This window comes from Aspergillus undulatus, assembly GCF_047715775.1.
Source record: "Aspergillus undulatus strain CBS 261.88 unplaced genomic scaffold BDV17scaffold_7, whole genome shotgun sequence".
NCBI lineage: Eukaryota > Fungi > Ascomycota > Eurotiomycetes > Eurotiales > Aspergillaceae > Aspergillus > Aspergillus undulatus.
Genome location: NW_027396611.1, coordinates 1 through 1,662, shown reverse-complemented (window position 1 = coordinate 1,662; position 1,662 = coordinate 1). Strand labels below are relative to the sequence as shown.

General features: G+C 50.1%; 1 protein-coding gene across 1 annotated transcript; it reads right to left on the bottom strand.

Annotated features, from left to right (window-relative positions):
- Positions 1 to 144: 144 nt before the first annotated feature.
- On the bottom strand, positions 145 to 1,514 carry BDV17DRAFT_301045 (major facilitator superfamily domain-containing protein; the record flags this gene model as incomplete). Its single annotated transcript, XM_073764172.1, has 3 exons — positions 145 to 1,051; positions 1,104 to 1,433; positions 1,486 to 1,514. 3 exons carry the CDS (start codon positions 1,512 to 1,514, stop codon positions 145 to 147), a joined length of 1,266 nt encoding a protein of 421 aa, XP_073618832.1.
- Between the last annotated feature and the right edge of the window lie 148 nt (positions 1,515 to 1,662).

Below are 1,662 nucleotides of genomic sequence, written 5' to 3'. Positions count from 1 at the left end.
AAAAAAAAAAAAAAAAAAAAAAAAAAAAAAAAAAAAAAAAAAAAAAAAAAAAAAAAAAAAAAAAAAAAAAAAAAAAAAAAAAAAAAAAAAAATAATTTTACCCTTCCCTTCCTTTCCTCCTTTGCCTGCCCGTTCAGGTTAACCCTACAACCCCCCCTCCACCTCAATTTGCGTCAACCGATTAACCTCAAAGCTAAACTGCGCAAAAGCACTCCTCTTCCTCATCCTCTCCCCAACGCGGAAGAACACAAACGGGACAAGACAAAAGAGTGTGCCTAGAGCAGATATCACGTACCCGGGCACAACAGTATGATCCTCCTTGAACAAGACGTGCCCAATTAACGGAGCGACACCAGCCACAATAGCCCGCACGAATGCGAGACCTGCAAAGGCAGATGCTGCGTAGACGGTATATGTGTCTGTTAAGTACCCGCTCAGCGTATATGCGATTTCATTTACCCCGAAGCCGATGGGGACCAGGGCGGCTGTGGGGAGGAGTGGGTTGGCATTGGCCATGGCTGGTGGGGTGGTGCTATAGAACCACCAGAGACCTGCGGCCAGCGCGATGGTACCGTATGTGAAGCCGAACATTTTGTCTTCGGGTTGGATGATGATCTTTTGGCGTCTTTTCTCCTTTAGTTTCTGAACCTCCCAGACGTGAGGAATGGCATCTAGAATGACCCCGACGATTAAGGCGAGGAAGGTCCACGACGATTCCTGCTTGGTTAGACCCAATGACGTGAAGGCTCCCGTTAGTGACTCAGTAAAGAGGTATATCAGCCCCCATGAAACCGCGCTCATGCTGGAGACGATGATCAAAATAGGCTCGGTCACAAGCATTCTTGCAGACCGGACGAAGACAATATTGACAAAGTCCCGCAGCGTAGGGAACGGGTCGGATGTGTGGTATTTCAGCTCTGCACCAGAACATTCGGCGCATATAGCCTCAATCTTCCTTGCAAGCAGCTTGCTCGGACGGCTTTCGCGGATGGCGAGAAGCAGGACATTGCAAGCGCCTGTGACGATTGCCGCGCTGTAGAAGATCCAGCGCCTATCGGATTCGACAATTAGGATTTGAATCTGGACGGAATGTGGGAACATACCAGCTAGCCACCGATGTAATGCATGACGCGTAAACGGGTCCAAAGGCCAGCCCTACCGTTGCGCCCCCGTTCCACAGCAGAACGATCCACACTCTGTGCGCGGTATGGAATTGATCTTCGATTGTTCCGCCGACAACAACAGATGGGACGGCGGAGGCCAACCCGGAAAAGAATCTACCGATGAAGACACCACTGATGTGTGGGACGACTCCGACAATAAGGCATGATAGGCAGAACAGGGCGCAAGAGAGAAGATAGGGCATGCGACGGCCGAAGAGGTCGGATGAGGGAGGAATGATAAGACCGCCGACTGCTTGCCCGACTTGGTACCTGCAGTAACAAAGGTCAGCGCGGAAGTTTGATATTGGGACAACAGTCTTACATAAGACTGAATGCAACGAGAAGGGTCATCTTGCTGACCCCATGGTCGTGTAATGCGAAGTCAGCCGCAGAGGCCTGTGAGTGATCAGCTTCAGCCAAGTTTAGAAGTTGGTCACTTCTGACTCACCCCTGTTGTGCTGATGACTGTCCTAGATAGAGTCAGCGCATTCCCTCCCCC